We start from the raw sequence: 25,241 nt of genomic DNA, 5'->3' as shown, positions 1-25,241 counted from the left end.
GACAGCATGGAACTAGAAATCAAGGATGATGAGGTGGAGTGCCTGGTTGTAACCAGGTGGGGGTTGGTCTCTTCTCCCAGGCAACACTGACAGAATGAGAGGACACAGTCTCAAGCTGTGCCAGAGGAGGGTCAGGCTGGATGTTAGGAAGAAGTTCTTCACAGAGAGAGAGATTGGCCATTGGAATGTGCTGCCCAGGGAGGTGGTGGAGTCACCATCCCTGGATAAAAAGAGCCTGGATGAGGCACTCAGTGCCATGGGTTAGTTGATTAGATGGTGCTGGGGGATAGGTTGGCCTCAATCTTGAAGGTCTTTTCCAACCTGGTTAGTTCTGTATGAAGGATAGGGATTCACTTGTCACAATGTCCCTGTCTCAGGGATTCCTTCTGCACAGAGGTGTGACTGAGATTTCCAAGCCAGCTTGAACTTTTTCCCCCCTCTGCATTTATCACCATGAAACATAACAGTGGAGGAGATGCAGTCTTGTCCTGCCTGTTCTTTATGACATTTGTCTTGTGATTCAGAAGAAGTGATTCTTACTTTCCAGCCTGCCCCCTCCCTGAAGGCTTCCTGGTCAGAGATGATTGATAAGTGAATGCCTTCTCTAGATCTGCTTTATTGCTTTTGTCCTCCTTACCTTCCTTGTTTCTGAAGGGAGGCAGTGAGGGGGGAGAAATGGTCTGTAAGTGAGGCACAAGAGCAGAGATTTATGGAATGAGGAGAGCAGACCCCAGGGGCCTCCAGGTCCCAGCACTGTAGTTAGCATCACATCCTCTGCCTGAACAGCTCCTGCTCCATCTCCACCACTCCTGCAGCCAGCCCAGAGCCAGGGGCAAGACCCTCACCAGCCAAGACAGCACCCAGAGGAGCTCAGCCCCAGGCAGCAGCCCCAGCCAGCACCCGTGGAGGGGACTGGAGCAGTCATCAATGTTGGCCCTAACAACCGGGGGGCCAGCAGGCCCCCCGGCCTTTGGAGTCACCACCACCAGCACCCAGTGTGCAGCAGGGGCACTCACCAGGGAGGAGAGGAGGATCCTCAGCCCAGATGGGCTCAGCTTGGGGCTGCTGCCCTTCCTGGGGGGATTAAATAGGGGAGTGGGTGGGGAGGGCCAAGTGGCCACAGCTGGGGTAGGAGGAGACTCCAGCAGAGCCCAGGTGCCCTGGGTTTGAGGGGGAAAAGGGGGAAAATGGGGCAGGTGAGGGACTTTGAGGGTGTCAGGGAGGGATAGGACTGGGGGGGATGGAGCAGAACTAGAAATGGGGAGATTCAGATTGGCTGTGAGGAAGAAGTTGTTCCCCATGGGGGTGGTGAGAGCCTGGCACAGGCTGCCCAGGGAGGTGGTGGAAGCCTCCTGCCTGGAGGTGTTTGCAGCCAGGCTGGATGTGGCTGTGAGCAGCCTGCTGCAGTGTGAGGTGTCCCTGGCCATGGCAGGGGGTTGGAGCTGGCTGAGCCTTGAGGTCCCTTCCAGCCCTGACAGTTCTGTGATTCTAAAACAATTTTGCAGTTTAGGCTGGATGTGAGGAAGAAATTCTTCACAGACAGAGACTGGCCATGGCAATGTGCTGCCCAGGGAGGTGGTGGAGGCACCATCCCTGAAGTGTTTAGGAAGAGCCTGGATGAGGCCCTTGGTGCCATGGTTTAGTTGATCAGATGGTGCTGGGTGGTAGGCTGGACTGGATGATCTTGAAGGTCCTTTCCAGCCTGGGTGATTCTGTGATTCTCTCATCAGGAGCAAGCTCTGAACCCCTCATTCAGTCTCCCTGATTGCCAGTATGTTTTTACTGTTGAAGTAGAATTTAAGCATCAGAGGGTTGGCTTTGGAGACTAAGGAATTCCTCTTGAAATGCAAAGGGAATTATTCTTTGACTGAAATAAGTCCAGGCTGGTGCTCAGCTTTTGTGTTGAAGTGTGCCCGAGGAGAGCGATGTGTTTGCCACATGTGGCACTCGCCCCTTGCTGAGCACAGTCTGGCTCTGCTGTCGGACCAGGACGTGTTTCAGTTCTGCCCGCTCTTCCTTTTGCCAGGGGTCCTTGGCTCATGCAAAGAGAGGCCCAGAGGCAGCTCCAGGTGAAAAGGTTCTGCGAGACCATAAGGAGCAACGTGACCAGCAAAACCGCCTGAAAGCAATCGGTCTGCAGCTGCAGTCCCTGGAGAGGAAGCTCGCTGCCCCGCAGGGCTTCAGCCCTGCACCCGGCTTGGCAAGGCCTTGAGGCACTTGAGCTGAGCTCACAGCGGATGCTGCTTTGAGCGGGTCGGACTGGAGTGCTCCTCACACCCCTCCTCCCCTGTCTGCTGATCTTTTGCCTCTGAAAGGAAAAGGATGAAGACTTTCATGCCTTTCCCAGGTAGTGCTCTCTCTTCAGTATTTCCCCTGATGCATTGCTAACAATTTGCCCTGGCTGTGTGTGGCAGAATGTGTCTCTCGCGTGGAGCTGCTCCTGGTGGTTTTCCTGCGGCCATAAGGTCATTCCCACAGGACAGGGCTGTGTCAGGCCAGAAACCCAGCTAGCCTGCCTTTGGCTTGTGGAGATCTTGATTCAGCAGCGAGCTTTCTTTGGCAGTAATCAGAGCCAGGACACTGTTCTGGTTATCTTGTATCACCCTCAGCCAGCCATCTCCAGCGGGGCCAAAGCTTTGTGCTGCAGCTAGCAGCATAACTGCAGTGGAAGATCTCCCGTGCAGCCCCCGTCTGGTGTGTGCTGCCAGGGCTGGGACTGCACACTCCCTGTGGTTAGACAGCCAGCAGGTTTAAAGCTCATTTGAATACAACTGCATGCAGTCCAGTCTTTGGTCTGGAGAAAGAGCAAACCCAACCCAAAAGGCTAATGGGCACAGCAGGTAATGAATTGCACCTACCTATGGAGTCTGGGAACAAAGGCCTCAGACGCTGGAGACAGCGACCGCAGCGAGGGCTGTTCGCTCGGGTGTCACTGCACTAAGGCTGCCTTTAGCTCTCAGCTCTCCCCAGTGCCACAGCAGGCCTTCAGTTTAACACTCTGCTTTCCTGTGTCAGACACTGCAGAGATGGGAGGCAAATAGCTGGGGGAATTCTGTGGGACTTCAGTATAGTGAATAGGTTAATGGGCAAACTAAGTCTGTGCATGGTCCTATTTCCCACTCATTGACCTTTGCATCAGATTTGGTCACTGCTGACCTTGCTGGCGAGGCAAACACAATCTGAGGAAGTGTCTGGGAACCGTAGGAGAGTCTGCAGCAGGCTGCTGACTCACTCAGATGCTTTATATATCAGTGGGCCAGCTCCAAGGCTTGCCTGGGCTCTGGCAGCGCTGCTTGGTGCTGCACGGCGTGCAGAGCTATGCAGCACAGCACACCTTGCCCTGCAGCTGGGGTGTTTGTAGCTCCAGTGGCACCTGGCAGGGCCTGAACTCTGCTCCACTGTGACTCATGGCCAGTGCTGCTGCTGCCTGCTGCACAGCACCTGGGAAGGCCTCTACAGGGCATCTCCACAGCAGTTACTGCTCTGCAGCATGGCTGGGAGATCATAGCATGTGGATGTGCAATACTTGTGTATTAGGTCCTCTGAGAGACACTTTGGTTGCCACTGTGCATAAAGAAGTCTTCAACACCAAATGAAGGAAGGTTTTTCCTTCCAGCAGTAAAGGCAAACACATAGAAAATGTACCCTTTGTGGCCATCAAAAGCAGATGCTGCTTTTGGCAGTCATGTGGCCTTGCTACTTCTGCTCTCCCTTCTGGAAAATACAGTTGCTACTGGAGAAGATCATAGAGTCAGTCAGGGTTGGAAGGGACCACAAGGATCATCTAGTTCCAACCCCCCTGCCATGGGCAGGGACACCCCACACTAGATCAGCCTGGCCAGAGCCTCATCCAGCCTGGGCTTAAACACCTCCAGGGCTGGGGCCTCAACCACCTCCCTGGACAACCCATTCCAGGGCTTCACCACTCTCATGGGGAAGAACTTCCTTCTCACCTCCAGCTTCATTCCATTCCCCCCAGTCCTAGCACTGCCTGAGATCCTGAGCAGTCCCTCCCCAGCCTTCTTGGAGCCCCCTTCAGATACTGCAAGGCCACAATGAGGTCACCTCAGAGCCTTCTCTTCTCCAGACTGAACAGCCCCAACTCCCTCAGTCTGTCCTCACAGCAGAGCAGCTCCAGACCTCTGCTCATCCTCCTGGCCCTTCTCTGGACACCTTCCAGCACCTTCAGATCCCTCTTGTAATAGAGGCTCCAGAACTGGAGGCAGTACTCCAGGTGGGGTCTCCCCAGAGCTGAGCAGAGGGGGAGAATCCCCTCCCTGGCCCTGCTGGCCACACTTCTCTTGCTGCAGCCCAGGCTCTGCTTGGCTCTCTGGGCTGCAAGTGCACCCTGAGAGCTCCTGTTGAGCTTCTCCTCCCTCAGCACCCCCAAGTCTCTCTCCTCAGGGCTGCTTTCCAGCCAGTCCCTGCCCAGCCTGGATTTGTGCCTGGGATTGCCTCCACCCAGCCCTTGGTCTTGCTGAACCTCATGAGGATGGCTTGTGTCCACCTCTCCAGCCTGTCCAGGTCCCTCTGGATGGATCCCTTCCCTCCAGCTGTCTGCTGCCCCACACAGCTTGGTGCCATCAGCAACCCTGCTGAGGCTGCACTCAGTGCCACTGTCCATGGCACCCACAAAGGTGTTGAACAAGCCTGTTCCCAGGACTGATCCCTGAGGGACTCTGCTTGTCCCTGGCCTCCCCTGGGCCATGGACCCATGGACAGCCACTCTCTGGGTGCAGCCATCAAGCCAGTTCTGTATCCATCTAGGGGTCACCCATCACACCCCTGTGTCAGCAGCCTGGGGACCAGGCTGTGGTGTGGGACAGTGCCGCAGGCTGTGCTCAGGCCCAGGCAAACGACAGCAGTTGCTGCCCCTCAGCTGTTGATGTTGTCACCTGTTCAGGGAAGGCCACCAGGTTGGTCAGGCAGGATTTGCCCTTGGTGAAGCTGACTGTTCCCAATCACCTCTTCACTATTCTTCTGAGTCAGTAGTGCCTCCAGGAGGATCTGCTCTGGGCACAGAGGTGAGACTGCCTGGCCTGCAGTTCCCTGGTTCCTCCTGCTTACCCTTTTTGAGGGAGTAATCCCCTGTTCCAGTCTGTGGGGACTGCCCCACACTGCCAGGACTTTTGGAATAGACTAGAGAGGGGTTTAGCAACCTCCTCTGCCAGTTCTCTCAGTACCTCTGGGTGTATCCCGTGGGGTCCCATGGACTTGGACACTTTCAGGTTCTTCAGGTGATCACCAACCTGATCTTCACTAATGATGGACAGTTCTTCCTCCTGGTCCCTGCCATTGTCTTCCATGACTCCAGGAGTGTGGCACTGGACACACTGATGGGAGAGAGCAGCACGGCCGCACCATACAGAACCGACTGAAATTGTTCTTACCAGGTGTGGGAAAACCTCACACTCAGGTGTCCCCACGCAGAGTGCACTGGGCACCTTGTTTGTACGCCAGAGCCGTGTGGTGGCCATCGGCGCGGTGTTAGCAGCTAGACTGCTCTGGGCAGGAAGCTGTGTGCCAGAGCTGGGCTGAGCGCACTGCCGCGGGCAGTTCCCGGCGCTGGGCATTACCCTGGGCCTGCGGCAGGTGGCGCTCTCGGCTGCGTGCGGCGGGAGGAAGGGTCCCGGGCACGGCTCCGGGCACGGCTCCGGGCACGGCTCCGGGCACGGCTCCGGGCGTGCCGCTGGCGGTGGCTGTCAGGCACTGCCTCTCGTGTCGGGCACGGCGCCAGCTGTGCAGCTTCGAACAGTCAGTCGTCTTCCTAGCTTAGCTGATTAGATTGTCTATTAAAAGTCACGTTGATTCCGCCTTGACTCTCCCCTGAGCCCCTGTAAAACTGGGGGATGAGTGCAGTGCTGGGAGCAGCGGGGGGATCTGGCAGCAGCGGGGGGATCTGGCAGCAGCGGGGGGATCTGGCAGCAGTGCTTTCTGCAGCGTGGTTCCACTGGGCTTTGGTGGTTTGCAAATGCAGTGGTAAAAAAAGCCTGCCAATAAAACCTTTTCTTAGTGTCTCACTTCTTTGTTGTTGCTTCCTAGGAGAGTTCAGCTGCAAGTTAGGGAATCACTTAGAGTCGTTACAAGGGGAACTTCAACAACATGTGTGTGTGTATGGTAGAATTCTTCCACTAGTGTAGAGTGAGTTGCTCAAACACATTTGTAGAATGGTAGCTTTATTTTGACCTTCTTTTAGAAGGGAAGGAATACAGTCATCATATTTCTAGAGCTGCCTATTTGGATGCTGGCTTCTGGAATGTTGTCATTTATGGGTTCTTCCACTGCACTGTTACCTGATGTGTGCTGTGTGACTTCGTGGTTTCAGCCTAAGTCTGGCAGTAGGCACATAAAACAAGGCAAAGAGTTTAATGTCTTTTACAATCAATATAAACTCCAGACAGTCTGCTAAGCATTGTGCTTGAAGTAATGAAGCTAAGGGCTTCTGAATCCCAGTTCCTCTTTTATTTGGAAAAAAGTTGTGGCAGTGAGTTAATACAGCAGAGAATGCATTGTGTGCATTGTTGAACTGCATTGTGAAGTGGCAGTCCAGCTGAAATGTATCTGCACTGTGGTCTGGGCTCCTGGCTGCATTTCTTTTGGGTTTTAGTTTGACCTTAGTTCCCTTGCTCTTCATCTGAAACCATGGCTGCCTCTCTCCACATTCTTCCATCTTTCAGTTTCCTGGAAACCATTGAGCTTATCTTTGGTCTGTGAATTGCATTGTCAGCTGCTGCTTCAGCTGCCCCGTGCGTGTTGCTGAGCATTGATGCAAAGAATCTGACACAGAAGGGAATCATTCATGTACTTGTTCTTCAGCTGAGGCTTCTGCTGCTTGGCTGTTTGTGCTGCTGCAGGAGCTCCTTGGTGCTCTGCTGGCTTTCTGCATGGCAGGGGCTTGAAGAGCCCTCCCAGGCACAGTAAGGCAGCTGCCCCTCTGCTGCCTGTGTCTGTTCCCAGTGGGGACTCCTTCCTGCCAAAGCGAGGCACGGCTGCCTGCCTGGGGGTTGAGTGAATACCCACATTCAAAAACATGTCCAATGCATATTGGAGAGTTGTGTGCACACACATGGGTCAAGAGCATTGCCTCTTAGCATGTCAGATACTGCTGCCCACTTTCCAACCCCACTTTCAAAGCAGGAGCTCGGTCTAGTTTGTCCTGTCTCAAGTTGAAATTCACCACCAGATGCCCACATACCTCCAGCATTTATGTTTGCCACAAGTTTGTGCAATTTGGTGGCCAAACACAACATGCAGTTGTTAATTACTGAGGTCTGTCTGAAGATGAAATAACCTGGGAATACACAAATTCTGTGATCTAAGAGCTGAACTGGGCAGGAAAGTGGCACTTGGTGTGGATGGGGCAGAAGAGGAGCTTACTCCAGAAGGAATGATACTGATCTTCTGGATGTAGATGTGGGGAGGGAAACCTCAGGATTAAGTTTCATATTATTTAGCGCTGGAGAAAGCCTTGCAAGCCACTTCATGGTTTATCTGCATCAGGATGATGAGGAGACTCTTTGTTGTGTTTGATGTTGTTGCAGCTGTGTCCATGATGAGCTCTGATCACCCTCTGCAGCCACCTGAAAGGACAACAGAGAGAGGCTGCTGCTGGTCTCTTCTCACAGGTCATCAGTGTGGGACAAGAGGCAACAGCCTCAGGCTGCACCAGGGGAGGTTCAGGCTGGACATAAGGAAGAACTTTTTCACTGCAAGAGTGGTCAGGCACTGGAACAGGCTGAGGTGGTGGAGTCCTCATCCCTGGAGGTGTTCAAAGGTCATTTAGATGTGGAGCTCAGCAACGTGGTTTGGTGGTGACCTTGGCAGAGTAGGGTTCATGGCTGGACCTGATGCTCTCAGGGCTCTTTTCCAGCCTGAATCGTTCTATGATTCTATGAAGCTGAATGAATTCAGTGCACCTCATGCTCAGCCCATGTTAGACACCTTCCAGAAAAGGAGAAGAATTGATTCCTGACTTCTAGGATAATTCCTTTCTTCCCCTCTAAAGGGAAGAAGAGGACAAGGTGAAGTTCTGGTATTGGAGAAGGGAGTTATTTCTGGCATGCAGATTCTACTAAATGTATAGATAAGATGGGTGTTACATTAATGTATCATGACAAACTGATGGCATGTCGTGACAAATCTGAGAATCAGAGGCATGTGACAAAGCTGACTTGAAAAGTCGAAGTATTCCTGGTGCCTTTCTAGCTTCTGGAAGCAGTTTGCTCAGGTGGCAGCAGCTGCACTCCTAGTATGGAGTCAATAACTCTCTCTTCAGAAACACTCCAATCCTGTTTGCAGAGCCAAGCCAAGCTGGCCTGGGAAAAGCTCTTAGAGTTTTGTCTGATTGATCTAAGTAATCTAATTAGACTTCTAGCTGTGCTGCACAGTGCAGGCCTGTGTCAGAATCCACCTAGGAAGCTGGGGTGTCCTTTTCACTTAAAACACTTCTTCTCACTGGAATCTGAAGAGCTGGAGGCATACACACTTCAGCTGGGAAGCCAGGTAGATCCCTAGCACTCTGCTCTGAGTGCTCCTACTGGTTGCCAGCTTGGCAGAGCTGGGCATCTCGTGGCCTATCTCATGCATGGGTCCCAGACCAAGCATTCCTTTGTCTGGCTCTGCTGGACATGCTCTGAGGATGCCAGGACACCCAACAGCCCCAGGTACAAAGCCTCTTGCCACTCCTGGTCAAGATTGCTCCTGTTTCCCTTCAGAAACACCACCTAGGAAGCATCTGTCTGAGAGTACTCCTCCATTTTTTTCAGCCTCAACAGTTTCACCTCAGTAGCTCTGTTTCCATTTTCCTTCAGCCAGGAGCTGACCTAAGTGCTACAGAATGTTTCCCTAGGTTTGGGAGGAGGAAGGGCATCGCCTCTGCTGATGGTAAATGACACCAAATTCAGCCCCCAGGCAGCATAAGTGGGAAGGACAGTGTTTCTCTAGCCCAGTAATGGCCAGGATGCTCTCTTGGAGGAAAGTGAATGACACTGAGCACTGCTTGTGCAGCCTTGACTCTCTGATGCAGAACACACGGAGAGATTCCTGTGTGAGTACTGGCAGGTGAGTTTCAGGGCTGTGGTGAAGCAGTTTCTACTCAGACCTGCCTCTGTGATTGGCATCAGGATCTCCCCTCATAAAAAGGGGAGGTAGTCTGGGACTCAGAAGCCACTTTCTGGGTGTGTCCTTGTGTAGCTCTAATTGTCCTCACACCAGCTGACTGTGTACCTAAGAGGCATGGCCTCTAGCACAGTCCTCTGCTGCTGACAGAAGCAGGGCTGGAGGCTGGCTTTTTGCTCCTGTTGTCTGATTTGGTTTGGGTTTGGTTTCCCCTTATCCAGTCTCCTCTTCCTTGTGGCACTGCTCTGCTTGCTGGGAAGTGTCCACTGCCCTGCCCTGCCCTGCTGCATGGTAGTGGGCAGTGCCTACAAGTGTTTGCTTTTGGAGTCCTCCTTACAGAGCTGTGCTCAGTGGTGTGTCACCTTCAGTGTCATCTCATCAGGTAGGACCTGAAACAGAACATTGGAAGACTGAAGCGACTGTCAGGACTTTGTCAGTCTCAGGCTGCGCCAGGGGAGGTTCAGGCTGGATGTTAGGAAGAAGTTCTATCCAGAGAGAGTGATTGCACATTGGAATGGGCTGCCTGGGGAGGTGGTGGAGTCGCCATCACTGGAGGTGTTCAGGAGGAGACTTGCTGGGGTGCTTGGTGCCGTGGGTTAGTTGTTTGGGTGGTGTTGGATTGGTTGATGGGCTGGACACGATGATCTTGAAGGTCTCTTCCAACCTGGTCTATTCTATGCATTCTGTGTATTCTAAATGCCTTTTTCTATACCTTGATATTTACTTTTCTGCTCTGCCAATGATGTTTAGGAGAGAATGGAATCACACAATCCTGGAATGGCTCAGGCTAGAAGGAAGCTCAGAGCTCACCTGCTCCAACCTCCCCACCATGCCCAGGGACAGCTCTCAGCTAGACTCAGCTGCTCAAGGCCTCATCCAGCCCCGCCCTGAACACCCCGAGGCAGGAGGCAGCCACAGTTTTATTTGCATTGCTTCCAGAGAAGTCCTTCAGCAGCACTTGCACTGTATCTCCACAGGCTGCTTTTTGCCTCTCCCTCCCAGCCCCCCCAGTCAGTTCACACCTCCATAGTGGGCATCTCCCTTGCAGTGCCCTCTGCCATTCCATTTTCTTGAAGAGCACCTCTGCTTTCTTCCTGTGGTCATTGTGGTGGGGTCTACTCATTGTTCATAGCTTGGCCTTTCCTAGTGTCTGCTGCAGCCTGATTGCCCTGTGCTGGGACCTGAACACTACCACCACCTGTTGCTCGGAGGTATTTTACTCTACAGGTGATGAATGGCTTTGTTTTCTGGGATGTTCCTTGGACAAAAAGATTGGAAGTGGTGGAGTGCTGATGCACACATCAACATGTGGCTGGGGCAGACCCTTTTGCTTCCCAGCTGCTTCTCTGTCTGTAAATCAAAGCTTTCCTTCAAAGAAACCTCAAGGAAAAGTGGTGTCTCTCAGCAGGGGTCTTCATTCTACAGAAAACAAACATTTTGTGCCTGTCCTCTGCTATTGGCTTCAGTGTAATAGCAGCTTACTGAGGAGTGCTGGAAGCTCTCTGTGCAGGGAGCAGTCTGCTGGGCTGTGCCCTTCTTGTTGAAGCCACACAGATTTACTTTCCCAGCTTCTTCTTATTGAAGGAGCTCTTGCAGTGCAGACTCCTGCAGTTACTGCTCTTTTTGTTGACAAGTTTCCCCAAGACTCCTGTGTTAGGAGAGAAAGGTTTGCATCGAACTGCAGCAGATTTCACAAGCTTTGGGATTTAGCTTGTACTTCACAGGGATGCCTGTGCAGCTGGGGAATAACCAGAGCTACATCCAACTGCTAGTGCTGAGTTTCCATTACACATAACGGGTTGGGGAAATAAAATGCAGTGTAAGCACTGACAAGTGGCTGCTAGACCCTTTAAGGACAAAGCTAGAAAGCAGTGATGAGGAAAGTGACTTCCAGGGGAGATTTTAGTGTAAAATAGCAGCAGCAGAACAGAGACCTTTTTGGTCCTGCACACCAAGCAAGCCTTGTGGCCTATGTGTAAGAGCAGTTGCAAGTGCACTGTGGCAATGGCTTCAGGGTGCTTTCTTACACAGGCCTGTCTTGAACTTGAACTTACCAGAACAATTAACTTGAATGTGAATTCAACACATGGCAAAAGTAAGTCTGGCATAGAATGTGGAGATTGTGAACTGATTAGTGAAGAGAGGCCTTGGGGGTGCTGCTGGGGGGGAGGCTGGACAGCACCAAGGGCAAGGGCAGCCTGGGCTGCATCCAAAGCAGGGTGGCCAGAGATGGAGAGAGAGGATCCTGCCCCTCTGCTCTGCTCTGTGAGACCTCACCTGGAGCACTGCATCCAGCTCTGGAGCCCTCAGCACAGGAAGGACCTGGACCTGATGGAGCAGCTCCAGGTGAGGGCCAGGAAAATGCTCAGGGGGTTGGAGCAGCTCTGCTACGAGGACAGGCTGAGGGAGCTGGGGGTGTTCAGCCTGGAGAGGAGAAGGCTCCAGGCAGACCTAACAGCAGCCTGCCAGCACCTGAAGGGATCCTGCAGGAAGGCTGCAGAGGGACTGTTCCCAAAGGCCTGCAGGGACAGGAGCAGGGACAGTGGTTTGAAATGAGAGCAGAGCAGATTGAGATTGGATGTGAGGAACAAGTTCTGCACCAGGAGGCTGCTGGAACACTGCAACAGGCTGCCCAGGGAGGTGGTTGGGTCTCCGTGTCTGGAGCTATCCAAGGTCAGGCTGGACAAGGCTGTGAGCAACCTGATCCAGTGGAGGATGTCCCAGCTGACTGCAGGGGGTTGGACTGGGTGAGCTTTGGAGGTCTCTTCCAACCCAACCCATTGTGTGATTAGAAATAATAATGATGGATGTCTTAATCAAACTCCTTGTGAATGATAAACATGGTGTGTAAGCTGTAAGTAGATCAGGAGTACAGAATGGAGAGAAGTAGGCTGTGTGTGAAGATCTCATGCTGACAACCATTATGCAGGCAAACATCTTTCCAGTTGTAAATTGTAAGAAAACTGAGTTCTTGGTGTTTGACATTCTGGGCTGGATGACTTTGGGTTGTTCTCTGTCTCACTGCCAGCTGCCTGCCTGTGGCTGCTTAGTTTCTGAACATGGTGACGGTGAGGCTTTGCTTCTGTGTGAATGGATACACCTCTCAGATAGGTTTGACTGGAGGAGCAGGAGGCAAGATTTGTGCCTTGTCAAGTCATCCTTTAGTAGACATTCTAATACAGAAATGACCTTTAAATCTTTCCCTTCCTTATCTGACAGTTTGGACTTTAAACCTTTGTAACAGAATGGTCCCAGCTGCTTTCTGAAGCTTTACCACTGACCTTAGAAACTGCAGGTGCATTATGTTAAAGCTGAAAACATGAAGCATGGTATTGGGAACTGAACTGATAATAGCAGCAGGAAGGTCTGCTGCAAACTGGGATTGCCTCTGTGAATGACTTGTTCTTACTCTCCTTCAAACGAGCAGAAGCTCAGTCAGGAGGCGTTGGTTCTGTCGGTGCACGCTGGAGGAACTGGGCTCGGTAGCTGTGGGGTTTGCTCCTGCAAGTGTTGCTCAATAGGAGGCTTCTCTTAGTAGGAGAAGTAAAACCTGTGTCTTGCTCGTTTTAATACCAGGGGCTCACGAGAGCATTTAGCTACAGAGGGAAGTGAGGGAGTAAATCTTTTAATTGACCCCCATGCTTATGCATGCTGCCCTCCTCATTAAGTAGATCTGGCAGGGAGAGGAGCCAGTTGCTCCCAGCCATCGCCGGCGCCTTTGTGCTTTGCACGCTCCAGCGTTCTGCAGGTCGGCTGGAGCTACCAGACCAGAAAATCCAGCCGGCAGAGCCGTGGAGCTGGGGGAGCTGGAGGCCTTGTGAAGCGCTGGGAGGCTCTTTTGTTTTGTGCCCGTGTTACATAATTGCTGTCACTGCAAGGCCGCTGCAGCTCCCTGCCAGCAATAACAGCCGTGCCGTTTGGGAGCTCCCAGGGCAGAGAAAAGAAGGTTCTTAGTCAGCACTCCGGCGGTGTCCCAGCGCATGTCACTTGCATTATTCCGGGCCTCCGGTCCTGGCAGATGCTCTCCTCTCTGGCCCTGCCGTGCTCATTACCATGTCAATGAAGCGCTGCCGAGGCTGGGGGCAGCCTCCTCCCTGCTGCCTGTCACCAGGCTGCCTGTCACCAGGCTGCCAGCCACCAGGCTGCCAGCCCCGCGCCGGCGGACGGGCACCGTTCGGGCTGGTGTATTTCGAGGGCCGCATTCTGGCGTGCTTGGGCCTTTATCTCTAGTCCGGGCGATTTTAGAAGTAAATTGAAGCTGTTTAGTTGCTGTGCAAACAGAAGGATCATTCTTTCCCCACAAGCTACTCTCCTTAAGAGCGTTCCAGGAATTAGCTTAATCCATCCAGGTTTGATTCAGAGCCACTGCTAATTATATTGCAGCATACATTCTAATGCTCCAAATTATGTGTGTCCTTACTTTAATGAGTTGTAACTAGTGCTCGAAGTGGGAGCTGTGCACTTCTCTTTGAGATCTAACAGGCTTTACTTTGGCTTTTATGGGATGAAAGTGCTGTGGCAAGCCTAGGGCCATGAGCTGCAGCGACCGGGTTTGCCTCCTTTGGCTGGCTGGGTTGGGGTATTTCTTTATCTAATTTGGGTAATTCTGCTCATTTAGGAAGCCTTGGGCATTTTAAGATGGAGAGTCCAAATGCAGATCCCTCAGCTGACAGTGCTAAACCAGCTGTGGTGAGGAGCTGCCTGTGTCGCCACTGGGCAAAGAGCGTAAGGCTGAAGTGAGCCACGGATGCGGGTTTGAATCACAGAAATTGTGCTGGAAGCACAAAAGCCTCAAAAGAACAATCCTTTACTGTGTCATCTTAAATTGTTGGGTTTGGTACTGAATTGCAGAAGTCAAAGCCTTTTAGAGAAGTGGCCATGTCCTGAGTGGGTAGTGTGCACAAAGCAGCGTGGCCAGCGGCGGGCTGAGCTGGTGAGAGGCGATGATGTGGCTGCAGTCTTTTGATTGAAATTCTTCCAAAGGTGGTGCCCTGGGAGGAGCTGGAGCAGAAACTCCTGCCCTCAGTGTGAGCCCACGGTTAACTGCCTTCTGACTGGTTAGACTGTTCTCTCCCTGTATGAACTGACTCGGCAGAGAGAGCTTCGGATCTTTTAGAAAGATGGGCTGAAGGATTGGGGTTCTTGTGCTGCTTTCCATCTCTGAGGGACGAGTTGCAAGCTGTTGTTTGAAGCTTTAGCCATTACAGATGGTATCTTTGTTATAGTCAAAGCAGACTCAGATGAGAGTTCCTCTTTGCTCAGTTCTCCAGGTGTTTTGGAATGAACCTCATTTTCCCCGCTTTGGCCATTTCTGTCAAGCAGAGCACTCAGGTTTCCTTTAACATTCTTGATGTGGAGCTGGCAGTGTAAACAGTGAGCCAGAACTGAAGGGAGAGGATTTTAGTCTTTGAATATCAGCATTGTGTTTGACTGTAGCAGAAATAATGACTGATGCCAGAAGCAGTTCCAGCTCAGCTGATTCTGTCACTGCTGTTCCAACTCCTCTTTCGCCTCAGGTACTTCTTGTTTTCTGCCAGCTGTATGTTGGGGTTTATTGTTGCTGGTTTCCCCTTTCGTTTCTCTAAGGATCCACAGTGCTTGAGGCATTTTTTCTGGCTGCGGTTTGGGTGATTTCCTGCAGCACTTCAATCACCTTTCCAAACAAAGGTACCACATAAAGAAGAAACTTTTCTCTGAATAGCTGCTTTCTGCAGTAGGAGACACGTTGGGGTGCTGCTTGTGTGAGCATCTCCAGCACGCTTTGGTAGAGTTAAACTAGAGGAGGCACCTCCAATCTCCCAGACAGGTGGTTCATGACACTAAGAGGCTTTTTCTGTCCTGGAGGATCCTGTCTTTTTCTCATTTTTGTAAGTTCTTGCTGGGGAGAGCAGAAACTTGATGAACTCTTTAATTCTTTCCCGGATGTGCCTCTGCTCTGTGCACTGCTGGCAGTTCTGCTGTGCAGTTGCTTTTGTTAGGGCTCTTTTGTATTTGCATTTTCTTGGAGATTAGATAAGTTGAGGCATGCTGTAACCTGTGAGTGACCACAGAGAGCTGCCTGGGCAGAGGGTGTTGAAAATTGGCTTCTGAAGTTACTACCTGGTTTTGCTACCGAGACCTTAGTTCAGCATCCGTGCTTGGATCTGGTAAGACCTTTGTGAAAGTATTTGCCCAGAAAGCATCTGAGAGCACAACTAGGAGTGGACAAAGACAATGAATTGATGCTGAGCGTATGGGAAGGGAAGGCCTTGGTTAACCATTAGAGATGTGTTAAAGTTTGATGCACTGCTGAGCTTGTTTCACAGGCAATACTGTAACAAAACAACTCCAAGGTACTAATTATATTATACTACTTGACTTATTATCTGGAGTTTTGCCAGGTAGAAAATTATTAGGCTAAATCTCACTTGTACTTTCACAGTTGACCTCCCTGTAATCCTGTGGAGGAGGAAAAAACCAAACCCACGCCTAAAAAGCCATGGGAGATAGCATTTGATGGGCAAAAACTGTGTTGGAGCGTTGGCTCACTCCCTGCTGCGTGTGGGAAAGCTGCATCCCACCACCTCCTTCCTTCTGGAGTGCTGTCAGTTCCCTGCTTTCACTGGTCTCTCCTCACCCAAACCAGCTGTCGGTGCAGGTGAACCCTTGCTCCACATGGCACTGAGCATTGGATGCAGGTATCCAGGACACTGCTTAGATCCCTTTAGAGTAACTCCAGGGACTGGATCACTGGAAAGTCCTCTTGACAGCTTTGGCTGTTGCTGTTGCCTCCCTGCTGCCTCTCAGGTTGTTTGTACTCTCTTTGGTACTATTTGCAGTGCTTCTCTTTGCTTCCTGCTGTGTGGCAGGTGATGTGCAAAGGCACTGCTTGAGCTTTAGGTTAAACTAAGAAGTGTTGGTAGCCGCTTTTGGTACAAGATGCCAGAGTGCCCTGCAGATATGCAATGAACCTCGTTGTGTTTCAACAACAGCTAGAGGCAAGGTGTGTGGTAATCTCTCTGTACATCTTTAGAGCTCACCAGGTCATTTTTCACTACAAAAACCAAAACTATTGCCTTCCTCCTACGTGGAGTCAAACGTGCTGCAGACAAAAAGAAACAAACTCTACAATGTAAACGTGGGAATGACTTTGAGCTCTTCAGTACAACGGAGCTGATCGTGTCTTTAGCAGCAGGTTAAACAAGAGAGCAGGGCAGCAAGGCTGGAAAATGCCCGTTCTTGTGGGCTTTATGCTGTAGCAAGCTGCAGAGGTTTGCAGAGGTTGGAATGCAGAGGTTTTAGCTGTGGCTCTGGCTGGACTGGCCAAACATTGTCTGTTGGACAGCATTGCAAGTGCTGTCTAATTAATCATTAACACAGCTGTGTGAAGTGAATGCCCCCTGCGATGGGCTGCAGTCATTTACACAGGGGGCTGTTGTCAGCAACAGCTGACACCTGTAGGTAGTTTCTGCTCCGAAGCAAAAGGTGAAACCTTTGGTCACTCGTTATTGCAAGGGAAAGAAAGAGAAAAAGCTTCCTAAACCGGCTGTTCAGTCTGGCTCTGGAGCTCGCTTTGGCTCCTCCTTGCAGAGCCATCCAGTGTGCACTGTCTCAAAGCAGCCAGCAGGCACATTGCAGCTTGAACTGCTGTTACACTGGCACAGAAAAAAGAAGTCTGCAAATAATTAAACAGCAATTAAACCAAGAGCAGACTGGATTGCTGTAGTACCAAGACCAGGCTTTTGAAAGCTGCTGTTCTCTCAGCCCTTTGAGTTTCTGTTTGTCAAGAGAGGGTAAGTCTGCTCCAAGTACTGCCAGCTCCTTCCCAGGATGCCTGCCTGCAGAAAGCAAAGTGGCTTGTGCCTGTTGCTCTGCTCCAGAGGCTTTGTCTGTAGCTGCAGAGAGCTGGGCAGGTGTCAGACCAATCGAGAGAAGGAGATTCCTTCCATCAGGTGATTTTTAAGTCCATGTATTGATTTTTGCCAGAATTGATGAAGACTTTTTGTCCTGAATGAGCTGGTTTATTCTACTGAAACACTGCACCTGTTCCAGGTGCTTCAATCGTTACAAGAATGATTTGATGCTGTGACAGCTCTTGATGCCAGGTGAACAAGTGCACAGTGCCAGCAAGGGGGATCTGTTCTGTTTAAGGTAGCTGTAGCCCTGTGCTGGCAGTGCTGGTGGTGCTTGTGCATCAGGTGGCCTGAAAGGTCTGAAAGGAGTCACAGCCCCACTCATGCAGCTCTGTAGCTAGCAGGGGAGGTGTTTCAGAGACCTGCTAAAGTCTAAGTCAGCTGCAGGTTCCAAGCCACAATCCATGTCCGTGACTACCACTAGGAATGTGCAGAAGTCTGCTAGCCTGCTTTGTACCAGTGTGCCTCCTGAAGGCCTGGAAAGCAGAGAGCTGTCTTCACTGGGGCAGAATGCTGTTGTTATTCTGTGTTTGGAGCACAGGATGAGTATTATTGCCTGGATAAAATTACAACTCTCTCATTCTCAGGCCCATATAGTTTCAAGGAACGTCATTTGTGTAGTTGTTTCCTTCAGCATTTATTGCCTGCCTCAGTCTTGAAGCAATCAAATGAAATACATTACCTGTAGCACAGACTTTCAAGAAAGATCATCCTGGATATCTCTTGGGGCAGGGAGGAGGAGGTGGAGGACAGCCTGGTGCTCTGCTGCCACTTGCACTTTGTTCAAGCTTGGTCAATCAGCCTCTTAGAATTGCTGCTTCTTTTGAAAACCAGGAGTTGCCTTTAGCTGTGAGCATGGATTCATGATTGTCATTACAAGCAAGCCAGGTAGCTGTGCAATCAGCTGAGTTCTTTCTGGGCTCAGGAGGAGCTCATCATAAGTGTTCAAGGTGGAGAATCAAGAGCCTTGTTATTTGTTAGGGGTTTGTTACCGTTGTGACAGAGGAAGAGCAGAATATCAGCTGGGAAAAAGAAGATTGCAGTCTGAATTAGCTTCCCTGAAACGTTTATCTGCTTCCTCCAGTTTGTGTCTGAGTGCAGTGGGCTTCACCATGAATAGAAACAGTGGCCTTGCACCTGGCCTTCTGCAGGCAGCTGCAATCTGCCAGTTGTTCAAAACACTTATTTAAACATCACAAATATTTTAGTTCAGCAGAACAGGTATCTCAAACAGAGTCCTGAAATAAATGGGAACCAGTTAAAAAACAACCAAAACCAAAGCAAAAGCAAAACAACAAGCAAGGTTCTTTTTCCATGCTTTGGCCAAGGAAGTTTTCTTTATCCATTCATGGAACAGTTTGGGGCAGAAAAGGCCTTTAAGATCCTCCATCCCAGCTGTTAACCTCACACTGCCATGCTCACACTAAACCACGTCCCTCAGCACCACATCTTTCTGTTAAATACCTCCAGGCATGGGGACTCAGCCACTCTGCTGGGCAGCCTGTTCTGCTGCTTGATCACCCTTTTGGAGAAGGAATTTTTCTTCATGTCCAATCTAAGCTACCCTTGGTGCAACGTGAAGCCATTGCCACTTGTTGCTTGGGAGAAGAGACCAAGCCCTACCCTGCTACTGCTCCTTGCAGGTAGCTGCAGAGAGTGATGAGGTCTCTGCTGAGCCTCCTTTTCTCAAGGCTCAATAACTCTGGGGTCTCTCAGCTGTTGCTAGCCAGACTTGTGCTCTAGACCCTTCAACAGCTTCATTGCTCTCTGATTCTGCCTGACTTCTCTTACATAAACTGCCCTGAGCAGTCAAAAGCCACTTGTAGTGCTTGCAGGTGAGTAAGATCAGTGGCCATGCAAAGCAGCAGTGAAAAGAACTAAGCATTCCAAATGCAGCACACAGGCTGAAACAGCAGCACAGTGGAGAGCACAATGACCAACCTGTACTGAGCTCAGCAGAGTATCTGTTGTGTAGCTTCATTTGGTCACAGCTGGGATGTGGGTTGCTGGGCTTGTTGGGAAGGGGACTAGTGGTCACTAAACTACTAAAGCTGTTACTATGCAGAGGATCTTAGGATTAGTTTTCCTGCTGAGTTCCTCTAACTCTCTTTTTATTCTGATAGATTTATCAAGACTATTCATGTAAAACCCCCAAAGTAGTAAGAAGTGTGCTGGGCTTGTTTCCTGCGAAGGAGAGCAGTGTCTGCAGGCACAAATAGGTTACTCTTATCTTACAGTTTATCAAAGCAGGAAGCAACTTGGCTCGGGGGTCTGAAAGGGCAATGGCTCATCTCTGGCTGTTGGCATCCTTGTGCTGACTGCAGGGGGTTCACACCCAGCTGCACAGCAGTCTTCATGAAGCCAGAAGCCTTGCTGTAGGTGGGGTTTCACAGTGTGGCAAGCAGAATGCACAGTGAAGGTGATGGAGAGTTGGGAACTGATATTGGATTTGGAGTATTTTGCTTCAGAGCAATGTGGCTGAGTTTTCCTTGGTGTCATCTGTGAGAGGCACAGCATCCGCTCACTGCACAGCACTTCTCTCTCACTTCTCTCTTCAGCTCTTTTCCTTCTCCAGAACAAACATCACAGCTCTTTACAACCTGTGGTCAGTATCTGTGTGTTTGGATGCTCCCAGCATCCTGATCCAGGAGGTGACTGCACATAACGCAGCAGATGGAGTCCGCAGGTGTCTCAGTGCTGAGCTGACATTCCCTGTGAGGTGACAAAGCACCTGGCTGGGCTCGCTGGCTCCTCTGGGCACACCTCAGGCCTGTCCAACCACGCAAAGAAGGCTTCACTTACATCTGAAGGGTTTGTCTTATTTAAATCAATATCCTAAAGCCTGTTGTGGGAATCCAAAGCAATACTTCTGGTGGCCTTTTCTCATGGCTGTACCCAGCACCAGGCCTGTGATCTGCATCGCTGGAAATGGTGAAAGTGACAGAAAAACAGCAGAGTTCATTCCTGTGGCCTATGACTAGGAGAAACCTTTTACAAGGAATTCAGCAAAAGGTTGTGAGTGTTTCAGAGGGATGCACACAGAGGTGTGTGCTTGCTCAGACTGCTGCCTTGCCCAGTCAGGCAACAGAAACCAGGGCTGGATCTTCAAGCCCTGGTCACACCACTGCACTGTACACAGAGGCAGCTCTCATCCAAGCTCCTGTTTGCACATCAAGTCACTGCTTGTGGCACAGTCACCTGGAGCCCGGCTGCCCCTTCTGTACACACCATAAATGAGCTGCTGAAGTCTGAGCAGGTGAGAAGATGAGACACTGCAAGGTAGCTGCAGCGCCGGGAGCGAACAGCCGGGGAAAGTGGCGCAGAAGGCAGCGGGAAGGGGAGAGATGTTCCTTGGTGTGCGCTTGGGTGGCTGTCTGTCACGTGCAGGCGGTTTGTACGTCTGCCTGTACAAAGTGTGGCTCACCTCTGCGCTGGCCAGGCTGCTGAGGGGGCAGCACTCCCTGCTGAAGCAGTGCTTCACCTGCATGGCCTTTGCACCAAGTGGGGAGCGCTGTCTGGAGCGGCCGCTCGGGGATCCTAGCCGCGCTGTTTGGCTGCGCTCTCGCTGCCCTGCTCAAAGCCCAGCTCTGTTCTGCTTTATGGGAAACAGATGGAATGTCTGGAATTCCACTTACAGAAAGGAATCTGTATCCTGCTGAGTAATAGCGAGGCAGTTGTCTCTTTCCCCCCCTAACTGCAGATGCAAAATTCAATACCAAAGGCATGCAAAATATGGAAGGTGATTTACTGCTAAGATTTACTATTGTTCCTTAAGTTGGGTAGCTCTGAGGAGTGTACCTGGCTGCAGGGTTAGTCTGGAGAGATGTAGCTTAAGCTTTTGGTGGAGAAACACAGTTCTAAAAGGAAGGAATGGAAAGTCATCCATTTAGATTTTTAAACTGCTTACATTATTAGCACTTTTCACTTGGGGTATTTGTTGCTGTTTCCTCAGCATTCCTTAGGTGAGTGCAGGCTTCCTGTGACTTTCCCAAGGTATTCAGCTTCCCACACAATCTGAAGGCTGCTAGGCATCTGCATGGCTGTGGATGTGTTGTTTTCTGGTGAGGGTGTGTTGTTTTCTGGTGTGGTTGCCAGGTCCTACTTTGCATCTGCTACTGCAGTGCAGGACAGTAGCGGAGAGAAGAGAGAGCTCTCCTCTTCACACACTCAGTGCACCGAGTGCAGGAAACCTGCACTTCTCTCATGTGCAAAAGGCAGCTTGGAACATTCCTAAGTACTGTGTCCAGTTCTGGGCCCCTCAGTTTAAGAAGGACATTGAAACACTTGAATGTGTCCAGAGAAGGGCAACAAGGCTGGGGAGAGGCCTTGAGCACAGCCCTGTGAGGAGAGGCTGAGGGAGCTGGGGTTGCTTAGCCTGGAGAAGAGAAGGATCAGAGGTGACCTCATTGCCCTCTACAACTACCTGAAGGGAGGTTGTAGCCAGGTGGGGGTTGGTCTCTTCTCCCAGGCAACGAGCACCAGAACAAGAGGACACAGTCTCAAGCTGTGCCAGGGGAGGTTTAGACTCGAGGTGAGGAGAAAGTTCTTCACTGAGCGAGTCATTTGTCATTGGGATGTGCTGCCCAGGGAGGTGGTGGAGTCACCGTCCCTGGAGGTGTTCAAGAGGGGATTGGACGTGGCACTTGGTGCCATGGTCTGGTCATGAGGTCTGTGGAGACAGGTTGGACTTGATGATCCTTGGGGTCTCTTCCAACCTTAGTGATACTGTGAGACTGTGAGACTGTGATACTGTAAGCAGCCAAATTTGCTTCTACAGTGTCCAAGTGATGCAGAATCAGGACAGGCCAGGCATGCTCTGCCCTCTCCCCAGCCTCCTGCCCAGCACAAGTGCTTCTTATCTAAGTCCATTCCTCTCCCTTCTGAGTCAGGGCTGTCGGCATGGCTGCCAGCAGTGTGCCAGCCTGTGGCTGCAGGCACACACAGCTGAGTTTAAAGGGCTGCTGGTGCAGAGGGAAAGTTTTTCACCAAGTAGCAGTGTTCTCCATCTGCTTCAGGCTCTACAGTGATTTGTTCCTCATTTCCTGCTCTCCATTGGTGCAGTCTGCACAGTCACAGGCATTACCTTGCAGAGCTGCTGTTCTGTGGCCTAGCTGTGCTGTGCCCACCTCCTCTGAACAGAATTTAATGGCACCATAGCCATGGTGACAGCACAGAAAACAGGCAACCAGCACATGTGGGAGTGTACCAGGGTAGCATCAGTTCCTCTGGAAAATAAATGCATTAATGAGGACTTCACAGTAAGGACTTCATGTCTGCATCCTGTATGAAAACAGAAATCAGAGCAGACAAAGTGATTCCTGCATCCTCTTCAGCAGCAAAGCATTTTCCCTGGTAAGTCAGGATGTTCTGCCTGGACATCTCCAAGTGCTGTTCTGGTAGACTGGAGTTAGGGAGTGTTGGAAAGCAGCCCAGAGACACAGTGCAATTGGAGCAGCCTTTAGTTAGAGAGCTCAGCCTTCTGATGTGAGCAGAAGTGACTGGGAAGAAGCAGCAAAGCCCCTCAGGTGCAGAACAGAGCAGCCGAGGGGGGAACTCCATGGCCACAGCTCATCAACACTGCTGCATTGTGCTGGCAGGGCTTTGGCTGGTTTGTTATGTCTGCTTGGCTGGTATGAAACAACCATTTCCACACAGAATCACAGAATGGGCTGGGTTGGAAGGGACCTCCAAAGCTCACCCAGTCCAACCCCTTGTAGTCAGCAGGGACATCCTCCACTGGATCAGGTTGCCCAGAGCCCTGTCCAGCCTCACCTTGAATAGCTCCAGGGATGAGGTCTCAACTCCCTCCCTGGGCAACTTGTTGCAGTGTTCCAGCAGCCTTCTGGTGCAGAGCTTGTTCCTCACATCCAATCTCAATCTGCTCTGCTCTCATTTCAAACCATTGTCCCTGCTCCTGTCCCTGCAGGCCTTTGGGATCAGTCCCTCTGCAGCCTTCTTGGAGCCCCTTCAGGCTGCTATTAGGTCAACCTGGAGCCTTCTCCAGGCTGAACACCCCCAGTTCCCTCAGCCTGTCCTTGTAGCAGAGGGGCTCCAGCCCCCTCAATCATCTTTGTGGCCTCCTGTGGACCCTCTCCATCAGGTCCAAGTCCTTCCTGTGCTGAGGGCTCCAGAGCTGGACACAGCACTGCAGGCCTGCTGTTAAACAATAGCCTGCAGCACTCTTCAGCAAACTTTCATACATCACACAACTCTTTCAGATGAGACTTGAGGCCAAAGAATGAGGACACAAAAGCATAGGTATGGAAAACTTAGAGGAGCCTGCAGTTACTGAATGCTCTGCTGAAGTCTGAAGGGAAAGTAAGCTGGAGTCAGAATGAGCAGGCCGTCACAGGAGATGAATAAATGATGCAGCACTTCTTAAGCAGGTTGCAGAACAGTCTAGAATTCAGTGGGGTGTCCCCAGGTGTCCTGTGAGAAAGGTACAACAGAGCAGCCTTAACAAGCACCGGCAGTGCTGGCTGTGTTTTGTTAGCTTTCTTCTCATCAGGGACAAAACAACTACTTGCTGGAAGGTTTCTCCAGGTGTACTCTGAAAGAGTGAGAAACCAGTCAGTGAAAGGCAGCTTGATTGACGAGGCAGTGAAGCCGTGGTGCTCACAGTGCTTAGCAAAGAAGCCAAAGGGGAACGGTGGATGTCAAGAAGCAGACTCAGAACTAATGGAACAAAGATCTCAGGGAGTCAGGATTGAAAGGAAAGCTTTTTAAAAACCCAGCAACCCTCCCACCCCCTCACCTGCCAAACTCACAAGTCACAAGTGAAGGCAATACCATTACAAAGGAAGGATTGGGAGTCCCTTGTGGATTTCCAGCAGGCTAGGATAAGCTCATGAAGAGGCCTGGTGGTGGTACACTAAGGTGAGAAGTATGGAGACAAAGAAGGAGCTCATCTTAGAGAGGCTGGGGCTCATCTCAGCTGGAATGTGCAAGTGAAGTGTAGGGGAGCAAGTCCTGTTGCAAACTCCCTGTGCCACAGCCCAGCACTCGCTGAAGCCCGCTTTGTGCTCGTGCTCAAGACAAAGCTTGCTTGTTTGTTGTTTGATTGGGGTTTGGTGTTTGGGGTGGGTTTTTGTTTGTGTGCTCGTTTTCACATCAGTCTTTGCTAAAAAAGGTGCCTGCAATGCTGCCCTTCCCTGTCCCAGACTCGCTGGCATGGCACCTCCAGCCGGGACTCAAACATCCTGTGACAGGCTGGCCACGGGCTGGGGGCCTCACACCATCTGACAGGCCTCAGAATTCATTGACTGGGTGAAGAAATGGCAGAAATATCAACAGCCAAAAGCAGAGGGGCTGGGGATGGCAAACCCAGGGCTTGTTTTTGGAAAACACTGAAGCAAGAGCCAGGGTGCAACAGCACAGAGATTCCTCAAGGCAAATAGGAGTGATACAAAGGACTTCTTCCTGTGAGAGGCTAGCAGAGTCCATCTGGATAGAGAGCATAAACTAACGTTGAGCTAGAGTCTATCTGCACAAGCAGGCTAGGAACAGCAGTGGTGCCCTGTCAGAATGCCAGTGAAGTGCAGGGCTTTGTGCTTGGCTCAGCTGTATTCCAAATGTTCCTTTCTGCCCTGGAAACTGAAGCAAGCAGCATGGTTGTTAACTCTCAGCAGCATGAGCTGGCAGATGTGTCGAGATCCTAACTGTAGGGACTGGTTACAAATGGTATCAAGAGGATGCAGTTTTTAGGCAGGGTGTGGGGAAGAAATTCTTCCCAGACAGAGAGATTGGCCATTGGAATGTGCTGCCTGGGGAGGTGGTGGAGTCACCCTCCCTGGAAGTGTTTAAAACCAGACTGGATGAGGCACTCAGTGCCGTGGTTTCAGATGGTGTTGGGTTGGACCGCGTGATCTGGAAGGTCTTTTCCAACCTGGTTGATTCTCTGGTTCAGTTCAGCAATTGTGATCAGCAATAACAGCTCAGACAGGGGGAGAATACCTGTTTGGATGAAAGGTTTCTCAGGCTTGTAGCAGGTCATGAAGGGCCTGAGTCCTATCAGGTTGCCAAAAGTGTGACTCAGCAGCCCATGGTGCTTGGAAATGGGGACAGGTTTCTGCTCTCTGCAGGTTTGCTTCTCTCAGTGAGAAGCCCACTTCTCTCTGCAAGCCTGGGCAAAAGGGCTTGGCATTAGTGCAGAGCAGAGCATCAAACCAGGGGCAGATGCCCAGATTACAGACCTAGGAAATACCTAGGTCAGTGTGGGGGTGGGTGGGAATA

At 51.1% G+C, this 25,241-nt stretch overlaps 1 protein-coding gene across 1 annotated transcript in view; it reads left to right on the top strand.

Annotated features, from left to right (window-relative positions):
• The window catches only part of FSIP1 (fibrous sheath interacting protein 1), a 59,500-nt gene that overhangs the window by 20,006 nt on the left and 14,253 nt on the right, over positions 1–25,241 (top strand). Inside the window, 2 exon segments of the mRNA XM_054162193.1 lie at positions 2,027–2,160; positions 22,527–22,534. Coding sequence (XP_054018168.1) covers positions 2,027–2,160; positions 22,527–22,534 — 142 coding nt within the window.

Source organism: Dryobates pubescens, chromosome 5, assembly GCF_014839835.1.
Source record: "Dryobates pubescens isolate bDryPub1 chromosome 5, bDryPub1.pri, whole genome shotgun sequence".
Taxonomy (NCBI): Eukaryota; Metazoa; Chordata; class Aves; order Piciformes; family Picidae; genus Dryobates; species Dryobates pubescens.
This window is presented reverse-complemented; position numbering and strand designations above follow the sequence as displayed.